This window comes from Leptosomus discolor, chromosome 1 (assembly GCF_034619465.1).
Source record: "Leptosomus discolor isolate bLepDis1 chromosome 1, bLepDis1.hap2, whole genome shotgun sequence".
In the NCBI taxonomy this organism is placed as follows: Eukaryota; Metazoa; Chordata; class Aves; order Leptosomiformes; family Leptosomidae; genus Leptosomus; species Leptosomus discolor.
In genome coordinates this window covers 125040210-125066113 of record NC_141391.1, presented here as the reverse complement: position 1 = coordinate 125066113, position 25904 = coordinate 125040210, and the positions used below count along the sequence as shown (strand labels likewise).

At 40.9% G+C, this 25904-nt stretch overlaps 1 protein-coding gene across 1 annotated transcript in view; it reads right to left on the bottom strand.

Annotated features, from left to right (window-relative positions):
• Positions 1-25904, bottom strand: part of CMSS1 (cms1 ribosomal small subunit homolog) — a 248792-nt gene that overhangs the window by 20619 nt on the left and 202269 nt on the right. The window contains 1 exon segment of the mRNA XM_086463764.1: positions 10752-10766. Within this exon segment, the coding sequence (XP_086319890.1) occupies positions 10752-10766 (15 nt within the window).

Below are 25904 nucleotides of genomic sequence, written 5' to 3'. Positions count from 1 at the left end.
TGTTTGAGAACCCATCAGTGACTTTCATCTCTTCTGCCCTGACTCCAGAGATACTGGAAAAGTGACCAACTTTCACACACACCAACTCCACACCCTCGGGGTCCTGGCTGCACTACATCCAAACAGGCTGTGGAATGATGGTACGAATGAAAGTAGATCAAAGAAATCAGAACTAATCACCTTTTTGTCCCTCTTGCTCACTGTGCTTGAGCCCCAAACACCCATTCCAGAGTATATCCATGCATGCCTCACTGAATTGAATTGCTGAGCCAGCTCTTTCTCAGCGTATTTACTTTACATTGGAAATACATGAGAATTGCATAAAATAGATTCAGGGGAAACTGCCTGTGATCTTTAAGCATTCCTTCTTAAATCCCACTTGGCATGCTCTGAAAGGCAAGCAGGAGTCATCTAAGTTTTAAATAACCCCTTCTCTTTCTCATAACTAAAAGACATACTGCTAGCAATAGCAACCTAAAACTGGACAAATGGTTTCCATGATCTGAAATAGCCTGACAATGTACCACCTGTTTACTGCCCATCTGAGTTTTGGACTGCACTTCGGGATGCAATGTCCTTCTCTGCTTTCAGCAAGAAGAGAAGAGGGAACCAATGTCCAGCCCCAGACTCAACAAACATCTGTGAAAACAGTTCAAATTTGAGCATCTTTCTGCAGTAGCTGCGTATCTTTATTTCATACAACAGGAGGACTTTTTTTCTGTTCCAGAAACAGCCACTCACGTCCCAGTTGAGACACCAGATACTTTTGAGCTGTGATTGTTTGTGACACCATGTCAGCTCCCGTGATGACAGGAGCATTTTGTTGTGGGCATCAAAGTACCACAGGCCAGAGTCTGTCAGCCATGCTCACATTAAACAGCGTACCTTCTTCTGCAAATAGTTACCTTGATGTCAGCAAAGTTATTCATAAAATAAATCATAACTCGATGTGAATAAATGCAAAAGCACCCACAGCTCACCGATCCCAAACATGGCTGTATCAGAGCAGCGCTGCTTGCCCTCCTTTCAGGTGTCAAGCTGCCCAGGAGACTCATCTCTGCCAGAACAGCAGAGATCACAAATCCTTCCTTAGTAATAAGTTGGCACAAATGCAGAACCTAATTGATTAATACAACGTTGACTTTCATCTTCCTTGCGATGCAAATGAGCGGACCGGCAGGCGCTGATGGAATACGCTGCTGAAGGGGTGGTGATGTTCACAGTGCAGCAATCCTCTGCATCTGCTTTCCTGTGACATATGGACCTTACGCAACCACAAGGTCGTCAAAGACGTCTGAACAGTCACGTAATGCTCTCAATATAGAAAAATAAATGTAAATCCCACACCTCTTCACGTTTTTTCCTTTGGTATTACATCAGCGGCATGGGACACACTAACAGGCTTCTCAGTCATTAAGCATTTATATTTGAGTTTATTCTGAACCACGCTGAAATGAAAAAAGCCATTTATGCTTAACACACACACACATAAATGAATAAGACTTTCTCATTTATGATATTGATCACTATTTAAAATCATTCAGTGCAATGGTTTCTAACTTCTTTGAAATTTAATATTAAAGCATACACATATGTATATCAATATGTACACTAAACATATATACACCTATACATATATACATATACATACATGTCTTCATGCTTATACACATGCACATAAACAAATAAGCACACACATACTTAGATCATTTAACAGGTTCCCTTTAATAATCACCTTTTTTAACTAATATATTTGCAAAGAATGCACATTTGCTTGGTTTTCTATACCAGTATTTTTAAAGGCAGACAAGACCTTAATGACATACGAGGTAATGACACGTGCTTTGATGTGAGTGCAATTTTGTTTGTACAAAACAACTACTACATACAAATTTGTGTTTGCTAGGTTGATTCACCATTACTGAGACTTCTGACCTTCACATGCCACTTTTCTACTCTGAAGTGCTTAGATTAATAAAGGAGTTAGAATGACCTCAACATACATAATTAATTCTTATAAAGACTAAGGCTGACTGAAAAGTGTAACTCTTCTAGGCAGCACACCTCCACATGCGTCCCCCTCCCCCTCAAAAAAAAAGGTACAACTGAAAAGGAACAAAAAATAATCCTAAAATTGTTTGGAAAGTGTGACTTGTGGTTCGAGCCAGCCTATGACTGAAATAAAGATAAAGGAAGCTTACAGAAATGACAGCAGCTATGGGAAGAGAAGGATAAGGAGAACAAAAGGCATTTTTTTTGAGAGAAAGGAGGCATAGTGCTTACAACTCTTCACTATATAGGAACAATGAACATGTAATTAAACAGAAAGCTCGGAATAGAAAAATATTCTTTTGTGTACATACCTAAAGATAACTGAGTGTACAACTTCCGTTAGTTGGGTTTTGTTTGTTTGTTTGTTTGTTTTTTAATCTGGAAGCTAAGTGAGATCAGACATTTAATTGGTATCCAGTGACACAGGATAGTACAGGACAAGTTTGTTTCTTACCGTTAAACTAATCTCAGGATTTGGAGGGAACGTGCCTTATGTGTCGATGAGGAAGACTCCCTCAACTCTTATTTGATGTATCTGGCATTGCCCACAGTCAGACACACACTCCAGGTCAGAATAGTCTCTGGGTTTAAACAGAAATCCCTGCTTTCTCCCTTATGCTCCCATCAGGGCTACCTATCAGTACAAAAATAAAATTACTTACACGAAAACAAAGTTTGTATGTAATTTAATATTGTCCCTCCCAACTTCCATCCTCCTCTGACTGGTCTAAAATTGCCTTATATCTGAACCAGACTTTAAATAAAGCCTGTTTTTTCCAATTTTTTAAAAAAAGCTCTGTACACTATGGAAATAGGTTTACATTTGTTATGCTCACGTCCTAGTTTCAAATAAGTTTCAGGAAAGTATGTGCTTGTCATTACTCTGTAGGTGGGCATAGTTCATTCAGTTTGGTTGTGCTATGATGGATTAATTTCAGGCTGCTTTGCAGTATATGCTTTTATTTATTGGTTGATTAAACCGTATGGATCTGTGTTCATTAATCTGGGGGAAAAATATTTCTCTGGGCTCCCAGCTTTACATTCAGCAGACTGAAAAATATCTGATGCTGAGTAAAATGCCAAGTGTATTGGGCACATCTCGAGTTTTTTCTTAATTGCCATTTTAAATTCCTTTTCTTTGGAAAGAAAGGAGGAAAGGTATAGCGAGAAGGCCAGGGAAAAGAATGAAATTGAAGTCTGAGACTTCCTTATTATTCTCCTAGTTTTGCCATTAAAAACGGGCCTAAATCTTCAGTGAATCAGATTAAGTAATCTTAATGTCAACGCACTATCTCAAATTTTTCTCATTGTATCACCCCTGCATGTCCCATCAGGTACACACAGTGCAAGGTCAGTTAATGTTCTGTAAAATGTAACAGCTAGCAGCAAAATTGGCTTCCAGGTCCCTGTTCATCCTCTTGCCACCACAGTTGTGCTGATCACAGTAACTGGGCTACAAGTGGTGATGACAGTATTTTAACATACCACTACGGTATCACTCCTCAAGGCAGCAGGAAACATGAAGCTCAGGCAGGTCCTGCCATGCTGCCCACCAGTATCCAAAGGAACAGATGAGGTCTTTCAAATGAAACAGGCCTGGCTGGGGGGATTATTAACTAAGAAAAAAGGATTAATATTTTAAATATTTTAAAGCGTTCCAAGATCAACTACTTCCCTGACAAAAGGCAAGGGTTCTGCGTACCAGTTGGAGAAGCAAGTACAGAAACCAGTGGTGCACAGCGGCAACAAGCGAGCAGCAGCTCAAACAGCCTCCTGGACAGATCCCAAATTACTCAGCTGTGTGTCACTGGCACTAATCCCGAATTGTCTACCAGGACAATTCTCTCCAAGTTCCCTCTCTGTAGGCAATGGGCAGCTTTGAATTTTGTTGTCGAGAAGCCTAATAATAGCTCAGATACCCTGGAGCCCATGGTGTAAAGTCAACTGGCCAAGCAATAGCTATGAAGCCTTTCTGGGGACCTCCGGACCAGCCATCACATGGAATAACTAAGAATGTGAATTTTATTATTAATATGGTTCTTCAGACCAGTTTCTGGCTATTTACCATGACAATACTTTAGAAATTGCTAGTAAATGCAATAAAATTTTAGTTACATCCTTGGGGAAGATCACCACATAACCATTGCACCAAAAAGAGCTACAACCATGTCAGTACCCTCCTCATTTCTCAAATTGCTCTGACTAAATTAGAAAGGGCCCACTGGCACCCCCAGAAAGACAAATAATTCTCCCCATCATGGTCACGCATCGTCTGCAGTGGCATAACCGAGAAATCCAGATGACAGATTACAGAAAGAAAAAACAAAACCATCTCCTTACCTCCTTGAATAAGGATTAGCTAAATCATTTTAAACAATATAGTAAAACAAGATTTTGTCTTAGAAATCAGCAAGGGAACATACATTCTGACAGGAAATGAAAAATGAATACTTAATTGCATCAAAAGACATCATATTACAGCTCAGGGTAAATCTTTGATGCAAGGAAGAATGACAACATGGCTAAGCAGAGTGCCGCTTCAAAAATTAATGACGATGTTTGCTTTTTTTTTTTTTTAAATTTTAGGTTTTGCAACTCCAGTTTTAAAACACTGATGAAGTTTTCACACTTTTCTCACCAGGGTCATGAATCAAATTAAGGCCTTAAACTACTTGGGTATTTTGACCATTTGGAACTAAAGAGGAAAAACTGAATGAACCGGTATCTGTTACTGTTACTTACATGATGTTAGAAGTTACATGTGAAGCTCTGCTGCAGCTGACCACTAGTTAGTTAGTCAGTCACGGTCCTTTTGTCAACTTTTGCTGCCAGCCTGTTGCAACAGAGAACAGAGCTCCCTCTTTGCCTGGGCTGACACAATCTCCGTGGTAATTTTATGTGTGCTGGTGCTCCATCATCCCAAACCAGCCATCGTCCCCCAAGGTCTGGGCAGTGTTTTCCCTTCCCATCTCTATGAACTAAGGACTCTTTTTCCAAAACAGGCCTGTTCCAGCACAACAGTAAGTTTTCAAATCTGCAAGGATGCCTTGAACTTCAGGCTTTATCTGCCAAGGTACTTTAAAAAGGCATTTTAAAGTGTATTTGTGAGGCATACTTGAAGGGCATACAATATGCGACTGAGCAGAAACAGACACAGTCCTGTCAAAGAATGAAAAGCACTTCAATTTTGTCCCATTAGGTAACATTCAGAAGGTACGAGCTCCTTCCCAATCCATCCAGCCAAAGCCTGTACCGAGTCAGTTTCTTGCACTGTAGGAGTACCCTGTAATAGTTTCTAAGTATTCACAATAGCTTGTACAATAAAGACAAAGACAACATTCTTACAAAAATGTGAACCCCTTCCCTGGGCAGTTCAGAAGGCACATCTACCACAAACAAATTTTTTTGGCCTGATAAATCTGGTGACATGATAGTCAGTTCAGTTTCCTCTTTCTTACACTGAATGGCAATTTAAATTAAAATCTCTGCCCGTTCAAGCAAAAAAGAAGAGGTCTTAATGGAAGAATATCAAATCAATTTTCACTATGCTCAGACACAATAAAAAACTTTTAGCACACAGACATAACTAGCTGCTGTGCAAAGGATCTCCCACAGAACATTTCTAACAACTACCTCTCCTTTCTGCCTTATTTTTAACACTTTCTCTTTAATATTCAAAAATGGGTACTTCCAAACTCATTTTTGCCACAACTTGCTGACCGGGAGTGAACCAAAGACAAAATAAAGGGCATATCAGAGAATATGACCAGAGGAAATCCTCTGTTGTACACAAGTAAGCACAGAAGAATAAAATTCACGTGATCAAGGTTAGGCCCAGCTTGTAGTACAGCTGCAACCCAGGCCTATTCATAACTTGACTTTTTCATTTTCATATATTGCCTTATAAGGCAGAAACATATTAGAAAAATCACAGAAAGTGAATGATCAAATGTAAAAGTAGTAGGCCACCCTCCTCCTAATGAAAAAAGTCTCTTTTCTGCAAGACAAGGGTTGAATTTGACATCCTATTGCTGCCTCGAACAAGGAATAAATGGCATCACCAAGGTAAGAAGGGAGAACTGAATATTCATTTAGTCACTGTGGTTTTTAAAACCCATGGTATGCAAAGGGCAAATACAAAGACTTGCCATGTTAGGAATATGACAGGCCCTTTTATTGTTTGATATTCAACTTAATTTCTTCATGACGGGACTGCCAAACAAGAGCAACCAAAGCCTGAAGATACCACAACACATCAGCAGAGTGCAAGTCAGTCCTGTTTGCTCTAGTACCCTTTGCCAATGACACCATGAGTGAAGGCTCAGATGACATCTACAAGTCGCTGCAGTCTCCTCATTACTCTTTCCTTTGTTTTCTCAAAAACTATCCTTTATGCTGAAATTTCCAATAATCTCCTTAAATCTCCAAACTCAGTTTAAAAGTGTATTCATAGGGAGATAGGGACGTGGGAGACAGTTTTGTTTGTTTGTAAGTGGCTGTAAACAGCGGTTTTGGCTGTTTACAAATCTGCTGGAATAATATTACAAAATTAAATACTTAACCTTGTAAAAAGGGCTTCTCCTCTTGACAGATGCCAGGCATTATATACCCTGCAGTCACTTTAGAAACCACTCAAAGGATGCCAGCAATACTGTGCAACAGTTTATAACAGTAAAAGGACACTCTACCCGGTTCTGAAAGTAGAGGAAGGGGGCAAGCCAGAATGCAGTTGACCATGTTGGAAAACTGGCTGAGACATTATGGTTCACATATCTCATCTTATAAAACGCTCCATGGGATCTTTAAACAACTAAAAGTGTCTAAGAATTTGTGTTTATGAAAAGAAAAATCAGTTCACAAACACTGGTTACAGTATGCACAACTGTATGAGGGGGAACCCTACAAGACTGGCTTGAAATAGCTATCAATTCCAACAGAGGCATCTGAGAGAGGAAACAGCCTGGGCTCTGGAAAGCCAAATCATTCCAGAGGAAATGCTACCAAGGAAGGCTGGGTAGTCAAAGAGAAAAACCATCTACAAAGAATCAGAAAGACCATCAAGCATCATAAAACACAAGTTATGAGCCCAGGAAAAGCTAGGCATAAATTAGGGCTTGACTCCCTACTACATTTCCCACTTGGTGTGGAAACTCATGCAAAAGCCATCCGAAAGAAAGTTTGAGTGTATACAGCTGTCAAACAAAATATTGTTCCATCCATCTTGAAGAACTAATACAATCATTCTTAAAGCCTTTTCCCCTCCTTTCAGGAAGTTCTCATTACTGGGGTTGGTCAGGCAACATTTACAGCTCTTTACGCACAAACAGCACCACTCTATAAAAGTCTCCTCCAAAATTAACATTCCTTCCCCAAAGCCACCCAGCACATTATTTGTATAAGCAAGAAATCATCGTTTCTCCAAAATCTCCATATAGGAGAAGTGCATGTCACAGCTCCTAGCAAAGTCTGACTGTTCCTGTGCTTTAGGACCCACTGAGCACTGCGATTCTTTCTTTTTTCTACAAACTACTAATCTATTGCATATGGAAACTGCTCCAGCCATTTGCTGTGGAGGGTGAAGAGTACCAACTTATTCTCTCTCCTATCCCTATCTCCTTCATGCTGTGGATGAGGGCATCTGTGGCAATTTCAATATCCCAGCACTGGAAAGATGAGTAGAAGCAGCAGTGGCACTGCAGGGGTGAATTGGTTGGGTTGGTCTAGGTCGCATCAGGGTACCACCCTGGAGTGAAGATAACATGATGCTATTGGTGTTTAATGATGTGGTATCACATACACTTAGAATTTCACTACTTACACAGTGCTAGTATGTCACTCACCATCTGTCTATCTGGAGGCAGACTCACTCCTTTTTCAGGCCCTCTCCCAAAAGTCAAACAACAGCATCATTCATGCTAATATTCACTCCTAACAAACATTTATTATTGTTAATGTGGAAGAAATAGGTAAATTGGGAGGAAAGAGGAACTTGGATAAATCCATAAAACTACTTAATGGGTGGGCTCTAGCCTAGGTCTGACTATGGGCAAGTTTTGCCTGGGAACATAGTATGGTCCCCGATGTGATGTCTCCATTAATACGGCAGGAGATTAATATTTTCTACTATTCTCTCACTACCTTGGGAAGCAGCTGAGCCTTACAGCTGTAGTTCTTGTTGTGAAGGTAACACACAGAGTCTGTCTGACCCTGTGGACTTCAGGCTGATAGATTATGATAAAATTACACAGTGGAAAAAAGCTAAAAGTAGTAGGCTTCAGTTAAAAAAATATAGCACACTTCACAAAAACTTACTAGCCCAAATTGTTGTTCATAAATACACATTGCTACTTTACTGACCACTGATATTATTCACGCCTTTTTGGCTCACGCATATTTTGCAGACATACACATCTATAGTATAAGGTTATCACAGTCCTGATGTTTTCTCAGGTTTTCTCTGAATATTGAAAACTGCATGCGTGCATGTAATGTAGCATACATTTAGATATATGTCACCACTAACAAATAGAAGAACAATACTGCAAACAAGGTTTTATCCCAACTCTCCTTACATGTCTTAACACAGAATGTGAGAGCAGACATTTTGAGTTGCTCACATTTCTGCAGCTTTTTTATTTCATAAGTCTTCATATGACATAGCAGTTATCAGGTCCATGTTTGACAGAGTATCAGGTTGACTCATATCAAGTTTAACTCTCCTTCAGGTTAAGAACGAAATACCCTGACATGTTGCCACATAGTTAGAGTGGCAAATTCCCCAGCTTATAAAACATCTGTTGAAAAGCAGCTCCCTTTTTAGGGCCCAAGGGTTATATTTCTACGCCTCCTCTTCTCTTGCTTCCTCCTCTGCATATACTACACATTTCTCTGCAGTTTGGTCTCTGATATTGCAGGTTCTACTGCCCTTTCAAGCTACCCTAGCATCTCAAATTTATATGGTACCAGAATACACATTTGTGAATTAACTCACTTTTCCAAAAAATCTTATTATAAGAGCAAGTGAAAGGAAGGATAATTTTGTACAGACAGAAGCTTTTAGGGAAATCCTACACACTCCGCTGCATTAAGGTTTTTAAGAGGAGGAAAGGTGATCGGCTTTTCATCTATGTCAGTGCTCCCTACTTAAGACGAGCAATTACAAAGCAATCTTTCATCTGTACAAGTCTTTTGTGAACTGGCATGCAGCTCATTTGTCTAAATGATCAAATAAAATGCATTATGACTCGATCAGTTGCAACTGCCATAAAAATAGATCTCATACCTACATTCATTTTCTGCAAGCAGATGGTTAGATTGCTTTTCTCTCCTTTTATATTGCAGTCCTGTTCCCTTAGATCCTCTCTTTGTAGTGAGCGACATGCTGGGAGGTCAGTTTTCTGACAAGGTCATCTGCCTTCAGAGTATGAAGAGAACTGCACGGAAAGTGGGTTGGGCTATATTTAGAGTTCGGTCCAACTCCGTGCCAAGGTCCCCCCGCTGTCTCTCTCTTGCAGCACCGTCTCAGGTCTATTCTTGCAGATTCTCAGCCCACAGAACACATGAGGAGAGGAAAGTCACTCTGAGCTACTACTGGATTGAGGTTTTTGCAATTTGCGAAAAACAAGTGGATCAGGAGCTCAGATGAGGACTCCTTAAATCCCTCACTTCTAGTATTTAGTTTTCTTTCTTCAAAAGGATTTTCCCTTTTCAAGCAAATAAGGAGAGGACACATCCTGGGATACAGCAAAAAATAGTCTGCTGAGCTAAGGTAAGCTTGCTTCGTTTTTCTATTGTCATCATAGTTAGAGAGCAATTGATAATGACTTGGATCAGAGATGCTTTTTTTCTGCTAGACCAGCTCTGCATGTCAGCATTAATGGTTTTTTTGGATAAGGAAATTCTCAGTTTCAAAACATCCATTTTCATTATCACTGTCTAAAGGAAATGAGAAATAAAAGCATATCAGCATGTGCAATAGAATATACACTGTCTGATTTTACCTGTTTAAATGAAGGTAAAAAGCACTCAACTACGCCAATAGACTATCATTCTGAAAGTAAGAGAAAAACAGCTGTGTGACTATATGCATAATGATTACATATCTAGATGTGCATTTAGATATGTTGACTGATGTTTTATCAACATTGTACAATATGAGACAGTACAGCTTCAGGATTGCAATATAGGGCTTGCTGCAAATAGCACAGACATAAAAAATAATAAAATTAATAAATGAACACATGCTTAAATCCCCTTTACAGTTCAAAAAAAGTTGCTCAGCTTCAGCCAGAGTACAGGCAGGATTAAAGATCATATTGAATTTGGCTTCCTTTCCACTGAATGCTTTACACTGGTCCTGCATTACTTCTCCTTTTAAAACCACATATGGCTGAACAGTTTTCCTCAGCACCATTTAAAACTTGTGATTCTTAAGGGGGGAAAAATCCTGGACAGTGTACAGCATGGCATGCCTGCTGTAAGGAGATCCTAACACATTTCAGGTCACATGGACATCATGATACTGTAGTGTGGACTCCAACATGGGGAGATTGTTATCATGTAAAGACATTCTGGAGCCACGGATTTAGCACTGGCACATACACACATAGCTTCCTGCAAGGCAAACACACAGGAGTGGTAACCCGAAGAAATAAGGTCGAAAGGTCCACTTGATCCAAAGGTGCAAAAATCGACACGACAGCACCAAAAAGTTCCTCATAATGGAAACACCACATAAAAGTCTCAGTAGGAACATCTGAGGAAAGGCTGATGGGATTTAAATTAACAGTAAGCAAAGGGCAAAAGAGGTCACTAAGTTGCTGGGAGTTCATCTAAGCCACAGCAACTGGGTGAATTCCTGCACTTATTTCAGGTCATGTTTTCTTAACATATCTGTTGGTTAAACAGTGCCATATATCAGGCTGAAAAAGTAAAAGATTGCAAGGTGGCATGAGTTTTACCTGCTGAAGATACTTATCATTTTGGTTACTCTCAACTCTGTATAAGATCATCTCACCTTCTTTTCCTTCTGATTTTTGTTTGGTAATTTATAATGAGAGTCAGGAGCGTTAAGTTTATTTGGAGGATGTGATAAACACCATGCATTTCAAAGAAAATACCTTTCTAGCAGTCCTAAGACTCTTCAACAAATAATAATTAGGGCAACATGCCATGGAGCCAACTTGGGCTGTGGCATGTGATAATTCAGAAGGTTTCTATTGCAAGAACAAGAAGAGGAGGCTGTTATGGGAGGGTTACTTAAGTACTGCGAATACATTCATCAAGTTCATCAGCAAGTAAAAGGATTCACAGTGTAAAAGTAACTAGTGCAGCCTAAGATTGGCAATAACCTTTTATAAACGGTTGTTACACACTGATAGAAAACAGGAGGAACCAACAGGTCTGTATAAATTTTTAAGTGGTTAGGTTATGCCTAAAGTTATTGTTAATGAATCAACTTACTTTTTGTAACACTGTGGCACCTATACTCCACTTGCGTGTGGGAAAATACTGTTTCCCCACCCATGTTAAAGACCTTGGAGGGGTGGGAAGTGACTCAAAATAAAGCAGTATGGGTGCGACTGTAGCCTACAAATACAGCATTCAGAAAGACTCTGCTGGCAGAGGGGCAGAAGCGCTGCTGCATTTCAGTGGCAGCCAGGGACTGGCTTGTTTTGAAGGGAGGGTCATCACATCTTCCCCACAAGAGCTATGGTCTCTGCCACCCAAACCGGTGGGAAGTTTGTCGTCATACAGATGATTGAATGGCAGCAATGGAAAAAGGTAGCACCACTGTAACGATAAATATGACCATGGCATCAGAGGAAGAAGTTATGGAGAAGCACATCCGAGTGAACAGGCCTCATGTCTTAACATAGGGAAACCTAAATCTGCTTCTAACCTCTTTCTGGTTGTGGATGATCCTGCTGGGTGGGATCTTCCTCTTCCTGTTCTCTCCCCTCCATGATACATTTCTAGCACCAGCATAAGCTGGCTTCATCTTGCTAAGGTGTGACCTCCAATGGGTACTATATGCCCATCCTAGTGGAGACCACCATAGAAGGGGAAAAAAAGAATTTAAAAAAAAAAAGAAAAAGAAAAAAATCAAAAGGAGGAAAGGATCTTTATTTCTTCCCCTAGTGCAGAAAAGAAAGACTGAAACACTTTGTTTCCACTGGGGTGCTCACACGGGGTTGAAATCCACTTTCCTCGCTGGGGGTGGAAGGGCATGGCCTATGTGTTGACTAACTTCCTACCTAAGGTTGTGCATGAGGAGGAAGATGAGGCTTGGCTGATGACACATGCTGCCAGCTGGCCAGGCAAAGCTCCAAAGGGACATTCACAAACTCCTGCCATTGGCACTGTCACCCTCAGCTGACAGGTGTAAGCAAGGCCAGAGACAGAAGGCTAAATCCAAACAGCGACAAGGGAATGAGTAAGTCCCACCAGCAGTCAGATCCCCACTACTGCTCACTGTATTTATGTTCCTGCTTGGGGGCTTTATCCAAACAACAAATGGTGCTGAGATTCTCCTCCCTCCCTTCTAACCCTCAGACAAACTGGACTGACAGAAACAAGCTGGGGTTTTGAGGGCAGTCAAAGTGTACCTCAGCTCATCCTGAAACTGGTATGTTTAGCAAGAAGCCCTATCAGACACTACAGCATCACTGGCATATGTCTCTGTAGTCAGTCAATGTGACCTAAGACTCACCACCACCCACCACCATCATCGCATAGCTGGTATGCAGCCAACAACTAGCCAGGGACACCCAAAAGGGGATGGAAGAGACCTAGAAGGGTGAAGGTCGCACCCATAGAGACAGTCAGAGTATTTGGGTACAGTTCTCTCTGTGTATGCCCACATGAGGAGGTAACACGATAACAAAATATGAAAATATCATAGAAATTTCTGCATATAAATTCTCTTTCAAAACCTTTCATGACTATTGTAATGAATATACTTTCCAGGAAGGAAGTGACAGAGGATGATGTGTGAGTGCGAGCTGTATAGGAGAGAAAGGTACTTACAGACACAGAAAAAATCATAAAATTATAGTTAAATGAACAGTTAATTAAATAATTGTAGTCATTCTGCTAAAGAATATTTTCCCTTGAGACTTACTGGCAACAGGGAAGGAAATCAAAGTTCATACTCGCAATAAGCCACATAGCCCCAAGCTTTTGTCTGACCTGCTTTCACAAATCCATCTCCCAAAAATAGGAGGAAAAAAACCAACAGAACTTTTCCATAGGGTCCCCTGCTGTATTTTGCTTTCTGTGCATCAGAGGTATAGAGGTATCTTGTTACAGAAAACAGTGCTCTTATATGAGGAGTAGACTCAGCAGTCTGCATTTTCTTTCAGTCTGATACAGTGTTGGGACTAATGGAAAGATCTCCAACACTGGTTTTCACATTTTGCATTAGAAGATATCACTTTTAACCATGGCAAATGCACTTGTCTACCAAAAGCACAATAAAGCTTCATGCTGACATCTAAGCAGAATAAGGCACAGAAAAAAAAAATCCACTTGAAGATCTAGGTACTCTACAGGCCTGCAGTACCACGCTGCTTTGCAGCTGCAATTGTGAGCTCCAAACTGGTGAAAACTGCATGAAGACCATCTTACTTCAGTGATTATTCAGGATTGGTACACAATCCATTTACGTGAGATAAAGTCTGCTGTGTATAGCCTCCGCATAGAAACAGGAACCTGGGGTCTTCTCAGTGCAGGGGAAGGGGAGGCAGAAGGAGCAGCCCCTCCCTGACCTCAGACATTGACCACCAGTGCAACTGAGGACACAGTGGATGCAGCCTGCTTTCCCCCGGGTCACATCTGCTTCTCTCTCTTGCAGTCACACAAATGTACATATGTATGTACACAGGTGCATACAGACAAATGACAAAGTTGCAGGGGATGTAGACCCACTCTCTATCCATTAACAGCAAAACACAGTATTTTAGGCTAAGATGCAGCATCTCCTTCGAAAAATACATTTATTTTATCTGGACTTCCCGTTTCTAGATTCAATGGAGAGCAACTATGACAGCTTTGCCTAAATATGATGATAAGAACGAAATTAAACAAGTGAAAGTAGTTTATCTGGAATGGTATAAAACAATGTGCAGGGGTATGAGACAGCATGTATATACCCAGAGAAGCAGTGGTTATCCATACTTGAAAATATGCTTTCAAAAGTATTTAAAAATTGAGGACATACATCTGGCCACCTGCACGGATTGTTTTTTCATTTTCATAAAGCTGTTCCCAACTCCAAGTTCAGTGATAGCTACAAAAGTAAGCTGAAAACAGAGTGCTCCAGTAGGGCACACATTTCTTATGGTACTAATGGAGGTACACAGCACGCTCACAGGAACACCTCTCCTCTCTCAGGGGAGCTCAGCAGGAGCTGGGAGCCTGGGAAAGCACCAGGCACAGCAATGGTTGTGCTTTGCTGAAGCAGTTTCTCTATGAACGGTGTATGCACAGCTTTCTGCTGCCCTGTGACATCTGCCAAGAAAAGGATCATATGCAAAGCTAGATTGTATCAGTACATTTCACTTGAAGATGAAGGTGGTTAACTTTAAAACAATTCCCAGTGAAAATCCCACCTATACAATGTGGCATAGTCATGCAGGGAGAAATAGTTAAAACTGGGATTATACGAAACTAACACAAATTTCTTATCTTCCATTACATAAGCCTAAATTCTTTCAATCACAGCAAATTCACAGGACTGGGACTAAAACACCACAGAAAGTAATCCAACAACACTGAATTCTTTTGTCTCAAACATCAGAGCGTGAAAGTGCATACGCACAGCTGCAAAACTATAAATTAAAATTTTACATAAAATGAAACTTGGACTAAACATAATCCTGTTAAACTAAATCCTTGGAGGTGAACTTTTCCATTTTTTACTCATAACCAGCTTTTTAGTATACCATTCTGTTCCTCAGGCATTCACTTGAACTTGAGAATCTCTCGCTCTCAAATAACATTCAAAAAAAATAAATCAGTATTTATGACATGGTTGTATTTAGCACAGTACTCATGCCATTTTCTTAATGACTAATAATATTGCAGAAGAATACCAGAACCGGATGAAAAGATCATAAAATAATCCCCAAATGAATGACAAATGTTTTTGATACTCTCCCTAAACAGACAATTTAAAAATCATGCTCAAAATACAGTAAAAAATAGGCATTTTACATCAAGTCTTGTCTGTCTTTAAAAGCACTCAATTTAAGTAAAAAATAAGTGGCAGCCATTCTTGCTGTTACTATATTTTATTCTGCTAACAGATTTAGATTACATTAGAGATGTCATCCAGTACAACTTGATACGTACCATCACAAGTCCACTCACATAATACCTGCCCACAAGAGTGGGAAGACAAAGAAATCCCACTTTGGAAGAAAGTGGGGCAGTACAGGATAAGCTTGCCTGTATACAACAAAAAGGAAGGGTTGAGATGAGGCATTAGGACTCATGTGCTCGAGCACGTGCTGTCGCTGTGTAGTTTGCCTCACACAGCCAAGCCAACGGGCTGCGTGCTGCCCACTGTACGTGTTCATCCACCGACTGGCACCGGCCCACTTAGAAGGCAAGACAGCTCAGTTTGCAATGAAGTTTCTTCATATAGATAAGAGACACCAAGAGACTGAAACCATATGACCTCTCAACTCCTTTGCAACAGGAAACCTGAGACTCTTGACAAGGGAAAACCAGAGCATTTGCTCCCCCTCACACCAACGTTCATCCAACCTCCAGCTGTCTGAAGTGGACAACATGTAGTCTCATTATAGGATTCTTGAGTCTTCACAGAGATTGTCCTCACTATGTGGGCAAAGAATCTCACAAACCTCTTTCAGAGCACAGATCGTCCTCCATTTTAGACTCTTCTTCGCTATCATAAACGTGCTAGGCGGGTTCCCCATCAAATTTGCTCCTTGCCAGTGAAACAAAATGAGAAAATGCCAGGTTTCATCAAGCAGTGCAAGGTATGGAGTGACCACTGGAGAATGCATGGCTAGCTTCTTCTCTACTGTCCTTTCCTGTGACAGGTCATGTAAAAAGAGCTGTTAATGCTGAAGACATTTTTATTACTAAAAGTGTAAAGCTATGGTATGTACCGAGCAGTTTCATACTTTACACTTGTTGAGGATGTACTACATGTATGAGTTGATAAGTTGTGTTTTCTTTGCACTTTGTGCACATACCCACTACACGTGGTCAGAGGAGGGAATCCTAGAGGATTTATTTGGATTCAAGTCAGGTGCATGTATGTGCTTTATTAAAGAGCTTGGGATGACTAGGAGGCTTAAGCATCTCTCACATGAAGAAAGGCTCAGAGACCTGGGGCTCTTTAGCCTGGAGAAGAGAAGGCTGAGAGGGGACCTTATCAACACTTATAAATATCTAAAGGGCTGGTGTCAAGAGGATGGGGCCAGGCTCTTTTCAGTGGTGCCCAGAGACAGAACAAGGGGCAACGGGCACAAACTGGAGCACAGGGAGTTCAGTTTGAACATGAGGAAACTTCTTTACTCTGAGGGTGGCAGAGCACTGGAACAGGCTGCCCAGGGAGGTTGTGGAGCCTCCTTCTCTGGACATATTCAAAACCCTTCTGGATGTGGTCCTGTGTGACCTGCTGTAGGTGAACCTGCTTTGGCAGGGGGGTTGGGATCTCCAGAGTCTCTTCCAACTCCTACCATTCTGTGATTCTGTGAGCACACGTTTCTACATCTGATAGGGACTGCTTAGCCTTTAGCAAATCACTAGCACTTCTTCCATCTCAGTTTGTCTTACTGCAAAAAAAAAGAAGATGCAGAAATATCCCTTAATGGGGTGTTTCGAGGCCTAAATAATATACATAAAGTGCTATGGGAGTCTTGAAGAAAAGTGCTATTGTAGAAAAAATAATAGTTATTTGTTATATTCAGACAGAAAGGACATGAAGACCCTTTCTTTAACCCTTGAAAAAGCATCAGTGTTTTTAAGAATATTTTCAAGAATCCAAACTGGTTGCATTCAGATCATTAAGATGAAAAACAATCTTGGGGCTCACTCTGTCAGAGACACACAGTTCCGTGGGTTCCCTTTTAATTTGGAGCTACAATTCTCCAGTCCCAGTATCGACAGCCACAATCAAAGGCTTCTTTGTCATGTCTTTGCTATTCAGCAGCTTCTGGGAGAGTATCCTGACATGAAACAAGAGCATGATAAGGGTTAGCCCTATCCAAAGGGTTTCGCTACTGCATCCAGCTCAAGGACAAGCTGATGACAGACTATGTAAAACTGGGGTCAGAACATATACTGTACGGGAGAGACAGAAGCAGTGCTTTATCCAGGTCCTGAAGTCTCAGCACTAGAGACAGCCTCGTAAGGCAGTTTGCCCTCTGGTATCCTGTACAAATTCACATGCTGTGAATCCTTCATTCAAGATCCTGTTGGGAAACGCAGTCTCCTCCTGCTTCATTTACTGCAGAATTGCCGATAAGGAAACCCTGCTGTAGAAGAACACTACTCGCAGCACACAACAGGGACGAGATAGGCAGCACATCTGCAGAGAGGAGATTGGCATCTCAGCCAAAGTTACAGAAAACAACAATTATAAAATAATCCAAGTCTTACAATATGGAAAATAGCATAGCCCTCAAATCAGAGATACTTTGTCTCTCACTGTTTGTCTTTGGCAACAGAAAGAATGGCCATATAAAATTAGTACTATCAAACAGAGCCTAGCATGGCAATAAAAAAAAAAAAATCATATGTCCTGTCACAGTAATTTTATTGTTTTGTTTATTTTTTAAACTGAACTAATTACTTAGCTCCCAACCATTGTTGGGACTGGAAGGCTGCACCAGGACTGCAACGAAGGTAGAACCCCAGGGACCAATTCTGACTATAGTGGAGATTTCATCTGACTACACTTTAATTAATTGTAGTAGCACAGCACTCTGAATTCCCAGGTACCCCATTTCAACCTGCAGACTAACATGACTTGTTTCAGGGTATATTTTAACATTGTTCTAATAAATTCTTCAACAGTTCTTTTAAGTCTCTGAGGTAATCAAACTTATTTTTTTATTTTTGTTATGGAGACTTTCAACAGGCATTTCAACTATAAATCACTAAAATGATATGGCTGTGGAATGCCAAAAATAGACTCAGAAACCAAATACCTCTTCACTACTTGTAGCACAGTGAATTTTCTAATTACAAAAGAATTCTTCCATATCAATAAAGCATTTTAATTTAAAATAAGTCTCTATTATAATAAAGACAAGCCACAGTAGCATTCCGTTAAAAAGCTCAGGAGTGAGCCAGCTTAATATTAGGTATCACCCACTGTAGGAGAAACATAAGTTGTCAACGACAAGAGAAAAGCAGGATGTTCAGGATTCAACACATGCTGCAGTGTCTGCATTACTTGTATAATCCAGGCTTAAGTAAGCCATGCTTAAGGACTGACAAACATGCGTAGAAATATGTGGCAAATAAAGAACCAGATCCCAAAATAAGCGAGTTTTGAGCTAATACATCATAAGACCCAGCAGAGATGGTGTAATTTATATCCTTAAATTCACAAAGCACATAAATTTTCCTTTGCATTCTCTGCATCCTGAATTCACCAGTGTTTTGCTACTGTATGGAAACGAGGATGTTAAACTGCCCAAGACTCTCCTCGTTTCTACTGAGACGCTGCAGTCCCCAACACCAGTTAAATGGGACCTGCAGAGGTGGCTGTACACTGCCCCTATACAGCAGCAGTAGTATGTACTGAATCTTCCTCCAAGGGGGATGCAAAAACCAGAAAAAAGATCAAGACATTACAAAAGAACCAGGGGAAAAACCTGAAGACAGCCATCAAAGGAAGGGCAGAGCACACCACTGAACGTAGTGGCAGTGGTGGCAGGAAAGGGGATGAGGACAACAGGAGTGGAGCTCTGGCTCTAAGCTAGCACACTTGTCCATGTTTTCTACAAAAACCAACCCTCTCCCTTTCTCAATGAGGTGAGACACTGCACCACCTGCCCGGTGTCTGGGAGGTCATGGAGCTGTTCCTTGGTCCCTGTGTGGGGGCACGGTAGAGGGAGTGACTCCTGCTGTCTCAAGGCACTGTCTGTCACACAGCTGTAGAAACACACTTGCTCCTAGCAGCACCTACCCATACTAAGGGGTACTGAGCCTCACCACTAGGCCAAATGCAGCCCACCTCTGCCAGCTGTTCCCCTTGGTTACCTAAATCTTTTGAGAAGATAGGCATCATAATTATGACTTTCCCCCTACATAAGAAAAGGCCGGGAGCAAGAAACAGTAAGTAACTTCACATGGTCCCTTACCCCAGTGTATCCATACAGCTGCCAAAACCCAACCCAAAATAAAATAAAATACCAATTAGATTAGTATTCCAAAGTGAAACTGTTATGTGTACAATAAAAAAAGGGTAACTCACTTCTGTGGAGAAGCAATGAAGCAAACATGTAATTTAAGAGAATGATGATGGATTTCCTTTGACAATGGGAAAGGTACAGACCAAAGCTCACATCTCTGGCAAGGCATCTAGTTCAGCAATCACTACTTTCCTTTAGTTTCTGCTAACCTAACAGTACAGATACTCTATTTTACAGCTGTCATTACCACAAATATTACAGGAATAATTTGCTACAGTAAATAATCACAGAATTGAGTAAAGGCAATGGCTTTCTCAGGAACATGTAAAATTATTCCAGGCTGGAAATCAGTTGTTCATGCCTAGCAGTAACTGTTCATGAAACCAACACTTAAATTACATGTTTGGACTGAAAACCTCAAAGAGGAAAAAGCATCAAATTGTTGCCACAGACCAAGGCACAAAATCTTTTTGATTTGGAGAAGCAGTTTCTGCATAGATTTACAAGCCTGAAGCAATTTTAATTTTTTTTTTTTTTTTTTTTTCCACACTGAGCATCTAACCAAGTAGTTTAGGTTTCAGAAGAGCTTGAGTGATGTATTTAACACCCGCTGGGTACACCGCCACTTACATCGTGTTCAAACCAGAAGGAAAGGAACAGCTGCTCTTGCACTCCCTGCCTCAGGTTAAGCACCAGGAGTGGGAAGCCCCCACCAGAAGCATGTGAAAGCACCAGCACTCACGCACTGCAGCCTCCAGTGATCTAGAATTCCCCTCCTAATTTTCTATTCTTTACTCATGCCTTCTCTTTTAACTGCATCCAAGGATGAGCAAAGGTAAACAATGCAGTGTGCTTTACCTGTGGCTGACCCTAAAAGCCACTTCAAAACTGCAAGCTTGGGCAGAGCCCAGCCAGGATCTCTGAAGTGAGCCCAAAAGAGCTTGAGCCTACAAAGCCTTATCATTCCACGTCTCTGAACAACGCTCTGGCTGCTAACCAAGCTCCTTGGCAATACCAAGAGCGAGTAATGTCCCATTTTTTCTACATGGTAGTCACTAAGAAAGTGAAGATAAATTAAAGGAGGGGTAGGAAGCTGAAGCATGCTGCCCTCTGGCCTAGGTGATCCTGACAGAAGTCAGTTTTCTCAGCTCCCCTTAAGCTTAGAGCCCCAGGAAACATACCTTGGCAGGAGGTTTGCCCTAAAACTACATGTTGCGAGTAAACCCATGGCTATGTTAAAAGTCACCCACCTCTAGCTACTAGCCTTGGAGTCGCTGAACATAGAGAGGGAGGCAGCACTATTTCTGAAAATGGGGAGGGAGCTTGTTCTAGGCAGGTAATTAATCTGTCTTTGCTCTTGCATCAGTGAGAGTACCAGTGCACCAGTACAGTACCAGCACACAGCACCAGTACTTTAAGAACATCTGTAATAGTAATAAAGATGCTCATGACTCTAAACTATGTCTATCATGAGAACTCCTGTCCCAAAGAGGAAAGTGACAAAGAAAATGCTCCCTTAGTGCAAGCATTGGTTTTACCACATTTGTTTTGTGGTTTTTTTTTTTTCCAAACTAGACAATCTGTACATCTGCTCAAGTTGCTCATGCACATGTTGGGAGTGGAGGCTGTGCATATGAAACAACTGAATCACAAGCATGCCTACTAAGTAACCCTTGCAGGGATGAGGGGGAAACTACATGCACAAGAGTCTTCAAGCTGCCTACACATGCAGCAACTACCTCCCACAAGGTCACTGGAAAAACCCATTTAGCCACTCTGATCGCTTTTAAGAGCAAGTAAAATGCAGACAAACATACAGGGCACTGGGGGAGGAACACGTCTCAGGCAATGCAAGGCATTTTTGGATAGGCTCAGACAGTTCCTGGCCTATTTTAACAACACTTAAGATTGGCAGAAATTTTGTGGAGGAGAATTATTTTTGTCTCCACCATTTCAGCAAGATGAAGATCATGGCTTCACTGCACAGACCAGCCTTGGTAGGACAGTAGTACACAAGGTGCAAGAGAGGTAGGTCAAAAGTCTCAACACAGAAAGGATTCAAGAGATCAAGCAATTCTCTCTTTTACCTCCAAATTCAAAATGGGAAGCAGAAGTGACTGCAGAACATTTTAATTCAAAAAACAGATACTGTTCTGGTTCATCGGTCAAGACTTCTGTTAGCATGTACTTCAAGAAGCTCACAGTACTGTTGTATAGGCAAACAGGAAACAAAGTTCCTTCTGCTGTATTCCTGTGTTGAATTACAGGGTCATTTTTCAAAGAGAAATTTTGAAATGTACAGAGCTAGGAGTTGGACATGATCAGACGTCTATAGATCTGACTGCTGCATTCAAAACACAGTTGACTACAAGGCGTGAGCAACTTGCCTGCAGAACCAAACAGGAGTCGATCTGAATCTCTCAGATGGTTCATCTCATTCCTCTCAGGAGGACCAAAACAGGCAGCTGCTCCTCCTCACTAGGAGTGCTTGCCATGGCATCCCAACAGATTAGGCTCCGTTCCCCATGAAGCTATACATTATTAATCTTATCTGAAGCAGACAGTGCTGACGCCCAGCTTCCTCAGTGTCTAGAAGAATACCAGCTGTCTCCAGTTCAGCCCAATGGAGAGAATGTGTTCATGTATCAAGAGGAAATATTTCTTAAAACTTTGCAGGATTCAGAATCCTTCCCCTCTTCTTTTCCTTACACACTATCACAGCAACTGCCTGGGATTCATACCCCACTCCATTTCTCTGTATGCCCAGGTGCAATAGACTCCTTTTTTGTATCTTCTGCTTACAAGATAACTATGCCACTTCCTCTCAGACAAGGATCTGGACCCAACACCCCATCCATTTGTTTTTTTTGGAATGGGTTACTGCCTGTCTTTATCAGACCAACTGAAGAAGATGCCCAGATCACGTAACCAGTGGAAAATATGGCAGCACACTTCCTAAAGCACAGGAATGGACACTGTAAAGAAAATTACTGTACTCAACAATTCCTTAGCTTTTACCTCTTAGAAGTCCTTCATGAGCTGGGTTCTAAGGCTCAACAATCTCTATGGAGCTTTTTCTTCATCAGCTTTGGAGCATTACAACCAATAGATACCACACAGTTGCTAGCGTTGTAAAGAAAAAAAAAAGTTCATTTCTACTGAAAGGCAACTGAGTTGAGGAAGAACGTTTTACACTGAACTTAAGAACTGGTCCGTAAGGGATACTGGATAAGACTCATATTCATCAGCCCTTCTTAAAAGTGGTCATAACCAACTGGATGGCAAATTACACAAAACCCAGGAAGAAATGGGTCTTTACTGACTTACAGTCCTTTCAAAGCCTCTAACAATCTAAGACGTTTTAATGGTTGTGTAAACATGGCACAGACCGGTGCAATACAAACACATGGCTCAACGGGTAGATTAAGCCCTTAAAAACGTAGAACACTATGCACCATAGTTGATTTTGCACCAGAAACTGGTTTCTTGAACCAATTTTGCACTTCAGGATGCAGTCCAGCAGTGAGTTGTTTTATGAACAGTCACATCAAGACACATGTATCTTGCACATCCCATCCTCTCAAGAAAAACAGGGGTCTCTACTGCAGCAACATTACATGTGAGGAAGCGCTATTTTTAAATAAAAGCCTTTCATTCTGGGGAAAACCAATTCCCAAACAGTTTTTGATCCCCTAAATCAGGGTCCAAGACTTTGCTAGCAAGTGGGAAAGTGTTCTACAATTTGAAATGTTACAGCTGAGCTGATGAAAGATCATTCAAGCAACCTTAATGGCTCACATACAGTCATTTTTACTGTAGAAATCGACACACGATGTTCAGGTCTAATAAAACCACGTTATTTGTTATTATGGAAAATACACTAATTCTACTATTTCCCATAGATTTAACAGCACTAATAAATCCAGATTTGTGTCATTAATCTCTAGAACTAATGACTGACTACCAGTAAGAGTGCAGTAGGTGATTAAAGCAATATAAATGTCCCATAACAGAGCTGTTATTGCCTTTGTGTGGGGAGGCACTGCCAGTGGTAAGTCGTCGTGGTTTAGGCCCAGCCAGCAACTAAGCACCACGCGGCCGCTTGTTCATGCCCCCCACCCCACAGTGGGATGGCGAGGAGAACCGGAAGAAAAAGGTAAAAATTCATGGGCTGAGATAAGGACAGTTTAACAGGACAACACAAGGAGAGCATAAATAATAATAACAATAATGCTAATAAAAGAATATATGAAGCAAGTGATGCACAATGCACTTGCTCACCACCCAGAATCCGATGCCCAGTCAGTTCCTGAGCCACGATCCCTCCTCCTCAGCCAGCTCCCCCAGTTTATATACTGAGCATGATGTCATATGGTATTTGAATATCCCCTTGGCTAGTCTGGTCGGCTGTCCTGTCTGTGCCCCCTCCCAGCTTCTTGTCAGAATTAACTCTATCCCAGCCAAATGCTATGGCTGAATAGTACTACCCTCAGCCACTTACGTCATCAAAACAGAATGACATCTTTTACTTTTATTTTCTAAAGCTTGTTTTTGGCAAAGCAAGTCATCTGTTCTCTCAGGTACTGTTTAGAAAGCAAGATTAGTAGATTAAGTCGTTTAGCTCCTCATGTATTTTGCATTTTACACTGCCATATTTAACACACAGCTTCAGGCACGGCAAATAAAACAGTCTTAAATCTGTGATTGCCTCAGAGCTGTTTAACAGTGCTCTTTATGCCTCTTGGAGCAGGTTGACAGTTTTGTAGCATGAAGTCCCAGGCTTAACCCTCAGTATAAAGTACTTGAAAAAAATACAGACTTCCAAGTAGAAGGCTGAAACATATTACACATCCATACTCAAATTCCACAAGGCAGACCTATTCACATGTATTTACCTGGCAAATATGCACGAAGGTGCCTGACTTTTTATCATCATAGCAAAGGAAGACTAGATAAGCATGTGTATCTCATGAAACTATCTATAGCCTATAGGCTTCCCCACAGTCGTATCTGGGTTTGACTCTTAGAGCCATCTGTGTATTTCTATTAAGATACATTCACTAAGCCTTCATCACAAGGCAATGACAATTGGTTTACTCCATTACCTGACTGACAATTAACCAGTGGTCTTAACAGTCTGATGTCTCACATACTAATGTAAACAGTTGGAGCCCAGATCTGCCTGTTTATACAGGACAGAAAACAATTTAATTATACACCAATAGAGAGAGTTTGATTTTAATTACATGAGGCAGAGTATTTGTCCAAGCAAAAGCACAAGGGGAGTACATTAAAAAACAAACCCAAAATTTGGCTGTTGAAAGAAAATTATGATCACATCTCTCATGTTAGAAATGTTGATAAAAGAGTTCAGAGTTGATGCCAAGGTTATTATCATCCTGAATATGTATTGGCTGTTCAGCCACTGGTCACAAGATTCAAAAAATAAAACAACATTTAGTTTTGTATAGATCTGTTTCTTCATGTAAAATTAAACAAGTTATTTGCTTTTTTTGCTATTTTGTTTTGCTAAAACCAACCACCATTCAGCATGTGTTTAGAAGACTACACTTCTTTCGGGAGTCTTTTAATCAATATAGCAATTTGTAAACCCATTTCAAAAATAAATATTTAGAGGTCATGTAAGCAATGAGCTCACAGAATGGCTTAGATCCAGGCATTGTGTAGACCGAATGATGTGATCCTCCAGACATTTTGCTGCCCATGTGGTGCCATCAAAGAATTTTGGTTGTTGTTTTTTGGGGTTTTGTTGTGGGTTTTGGTTGTTTTTTTTTTTCTTTAAAACAACATGACAAAAATTAAGGAAGGAAAGAAAGAGACACATGAGGAACTGAGAACTGTGAAACGAGACAGGGTTAATGCAAGAGGGGTCATATCCCACTACTCGAATGTGAGCCGGCAGAGGGGAAGGAACAAGATAAGAAGAAAGGTCAGAGCAACAACGGTGGCCAGGTCTTTTCTTGGAAAGAGCTTAAGATGAAATTAAACCAAAAAACAACCCTCACTCTTCCGTTTAGACATCAGCTACTCTCTGCATTCTCTTCTTCTCACTAGTTTGGATAAGACTTTTATTAGACAACCTTTTTTAATTGCCCACTTGGACCCTAAGGTGCTAGAGGAAAGTGCTGAGGGCTCAGCTGTCATCCCAGCATTAAGTGTGGTTGACAAAATACTCTGCTCCACTAACTATCTTTCCTTGATCAAAGAACTTCCTGTTATAGGAACAACACCTTGCTGTGGAGAAATTATCTCCCATTTCAGACCACAGGACAACTCTTTAGAAAAGTGCTGCCTATACTTCAGTTCAGCAAGAGCACAAGAGACTGAGGTACCTTCTTCTGACTTGGACAGCCATGCAAAAGACCGTCCTCTCTGGCCCTCACCACCAACTATGCCAGGTCTCTGTAGCAATTTGCAGCAATATACTTTATT